This window comes from Schistosoma mansoni, chromosome 7 (assembly GCF_000237925.1).
Source record: "Schistosoma mansoni strain Puerto Rico chromosome 7, complete genome".
NCBI lineage: Eukaryota > Metazoa > Platyhelminthes > Trematoda > Strigeidida > Schistosomatidae > Schistosoma > Schistosoma mansoni.
The window spans coordinates 7,815,777-7,819,457 of record NC_031501.1 but is presented as its reverse complement, the minus strand read 5'-3'; the positions used below and the strand labels follow the sequence as shown (position 1 = coordinate 7,819,457).

The 3,681-nt window shown below is 35.9% G+C and overlaps 1 protein-coding gene across 1 annotated transcript; it reads right to left on the bottom strand.

Annotated features, from left to right (window-relative positions):
* Positions 1 to 1,226: 1,226 nt before the first annotated feature.
* Smp_166690 (hypothetical protein) lies at positions 1,227 to 3,426 on the bottom strand (the record flags this gene model as incomplete). Its single annotated transcript, XM_018798750.1, has 4 exons — positions 1,227 to 1,498; positions 1,783 to 2,064; positions 2,811 to 2,879; positions 3,423 to 3,426. The coding sequence occupies 4 exons, from the start codon at positions 3,424 to 3,426 to the stop codon at positions 1,227 to 1,229; spliced, it is 627 nt and encodes a 208-aa protein (XP_018653661.1).
* Between the last annotated feature and the right edge of the window lie 255 nt (positions 3,427 to 3,681).

Genomic DNA, 3,681 nt, shown 5'->3' with positions numbered 1-3,681 from the left:
AGCTCTGTGGTGTTAAGGATCTGACGTATTATGCAAATTTATATATGAATTCCAAAAATTATTTATCCGGCTTCAAATTGTCAAAATTCATGCGGTCAATATTTGAAAATTTCAGTCCACAACGTTGAACTTTACGAATAGTGACATGTTTTGGTAACTTACATTTAACTTTTGTTTCCTGAAAAACAATAAAAATATTTTGCTACAAATCACACTGACTCGTCGAATATTTTTTCAATATATCGTAACCCTGAATATTGGTCAGACGTAATTCAATGTCTTTCGTTCATCTTACTACTAGAAATGCATTACAGAAACGAAGTATTTCAATCGTTTGACAGTTCAGTCTGTAAACTCACATTCATGACGTTTCCATTTTCATTCCGGTGAAAAAGAAAAAAGTTTGAAAACAAACACATCAAACGAAGAAAAGTATGCTGTGCAAAGAATAATAACACAGCTCACCGATCTAAGTATCTCGACTGCGATTTCAGTCTTGCAGTACTTAAGACCTCACTGTGTACGATTACCCCTGTCACACTTCTTTCCATCAGACAAATATCAGGCCTTGTGACTGCAGGACGTATATGTGAATCAATGGTTCATCATATCCGCGGCACTTAGCAACGATTCACGCCATTTAATTGCTTGATCATGGCTGCAGCAAAGTAGGTGATCATCATTTATCTATGGTGATTTATTCGGAAACATAGGCGTGTCATGCGTAGTCAAAGTGAGATGAGGTACTGTCAGAAACTCAGTAAAATATATGTCCAATTTCAAAAGCTGTTACCGGAGCTTAAGTACGTGTTATGTTATGGTTGACACTACATTTTCATGACTATTAAACTCCGTCATATGCGAGAATTCAAGAATCTGGGGTGGTGTCGTGTCAAACCAAAGTCGGCCTCACTTTCTCGATATCGATTTCTCTGATGTTTACAATTATGATCAGATTGAACTTGTAATGTGGACTGTGAACTTGATAATTCAGCAAAAGTCAGGTACTACCCTATAATTACGAACAATTATGCCAATTTTTCGTCTGTGTGAAAACATAATATTTGGGACTACGTCCGTGGACCATGCTGTTACTAAGTGGCAATATTGATAATTAGCCTGTATTTTTCGACCGTTAAATGTAAGCATTAAACTTACAAATATGCTTATTATCTTATTCGTGAAACTTTGTAAGTTCGAAAAATGTGGCAAACAATGACAAACATTCAGATAATGTTACCGATTGTTGGTAGAGAGAAACGATCCCCATGTTTGTTGAATAGAATGAACACTTCTGCTCTTCTTTCCTTCAGTTTTGCGTGGTCCACATAATATTCAACTTCATTTCTTGGTATGACAAACATCTCCAGTGTATGTGTTGAATATCCCCTAAATATAATTGTGGTGTTGGATTCACATGGTGACTTTTCTCTTCCCCATGTCATACGTGAAGACGAACCAGAGTGTTTTTGTATCCGAACATTTTCGATCCTCGGAACTGTGAGTAAGAAAACAATAAAACATGAAAGGCAAAATAAATGCACATAGCCACTATCAACTAATACGTACACTATTATGTTTCAACCTGAATTCGCTAAAGCACATTTAAATAGCTGACTATTGATAACACTGCATCCACTATTAGAATTCCAGACAAATATTCTTTCAAGTATATTACTTGTGGAAACTTCTAAGCAGATTCCTTACTGCTTTCATCGCGAAATGCATGAATACAGAGACAAAATATATTAATGAGCAACTGCAGTATAATAACAAGCTCACCTCGTTCATATTCAATGGCATAGGTTATAAACAATGAAGAAAACCCCAGACCCCAGCTATAGTAACCTCTAGCTTCATAAGGTGTTGCTTCACACGGTTTTCCAATAGTGGGCAATTTTCCAATATCTCCGGTATAAATATATTCCACAGTCTGCTGAAAGTAGCTTGTGGGTTGTATCAAATAGACATATTTCAACGAATTGTGCGTTATTGATTTCCATTCAAACGCCAGTGCTTCCGTCTGTTCTTGGATTACACGTAAAGTATTTGTGCTTGGGTTTTCTGTAAAAGGATACAAATATTTTGCGTTCACTATACAAAGGAGTATAAATCTGTTACTTATGGTCAATCCTATATTATCAAGAGAACTCATCCGTCGCCTGATTCGTCTGGTTTATTTATGTTCTTAGATAGCTTTACTTTACTGTGCACAAACACACAACTGTGACAATGTACGTATATCCTCGTATTTCCTGAGTAAGCCTCAAAACCTTTCACATTTGGCAGGCGTAACGAAGTGACATGATCAGAACACATTAGACTACACTGTTTAAGGTACCAGACACATGCACAGGTGTGACCGGTTGTTTTGACTAGATGGGCTCCATTGTTGTCTGTCCAGTAACTAGGATCGTCAGTCTCTAGAAAGTGGTTTCATAAGACTACTTCACTTGCTTTCACTGAGTAAATGCGCCTGCGGTGACCATCGATTTCCATTTGTAACAGTTATTAGGAATCTATGTCCTTTTGCAGTTGATAAATACAACATCGATTTCCTTGAGTAGCTTTTCAACCACCAACAAGTTGGATTAATTATAGCCATGATTTAATTATTAGGTGGCAAGTTATTTCTTGTTAACAAAACAAACAGTCGCTCGTCTTTTACTAGTCAACCTATCACAATTTTACTAATCATCGTTAGAAGAGGAGAGAGATTGCAGTGAAACGAAGCAAATAATTATGAATATTATTACTTTGGAAATGATAAATTATTATTATCGACACATCTGAAAAACAACTTCACCTACTTCCAACCAAATTCGTCTTCAAATATGCTGGCTGATACGTCCCGATCACCGTCTTTGTTAATAAGAGTGCTGAAGTGATCAGTAAAAAAATACAAACATCAAACATGCATGCATATTTGCATGCCATTCAACAATGATATGTATTTTGTAAAATCAAGTTTATTGATTTCAGTTTCTATGACAAAATTCTTTTGATGCTGTGATCTCGAAAACATCACTCAATTGTAAAATTCACATAATCGTCTGAACGAATGATGATGCTGTGAGACCAATATCTCCCCACAATATTGTTGATATTCCACATTATTTATGATAAAAAAGTGGGATACGTAAACAGACGCATTTCTTACCAAGATGATCATTTACGAACTCATTGAAATAAAAAGATTGTTACAACCCTATTAACCAATACAGACGCTTTTGTCGTCATCAATTAATAATAGTATAAATACTGTTCTGTTTAACCTATTGCTGACAATGTGTGATCAAGCACTGACGGCATTCGAATTTGTCAGTGAAAACACATTGAATGGATTAACTGAATATTATCTCCCTGGTGTTTGTATTTACCACAGAGAAAACAAATGTACATCTCGTAAATATTTAACTCACTCATCATCAATGCTAACAAAATGGATATGTGACCAGCAGGCTGCACCATGTTTCAGCTCCTTACGACTAGTAATCAGCGAGTATACCGAACGTATTTATATGTGTTTTGAAAATTGTAGACAAAAAAACACTCAACAATTGGGTAACTGAACTAGTTGAATGAGACAGACAGTCTGTGGGCTGCCTTTCTATAAGGTCACCTGAGTAAGTAATTGAAATTTTTTTCACTTTCTGTTCCATATCTCACGTTGTCGAAAGA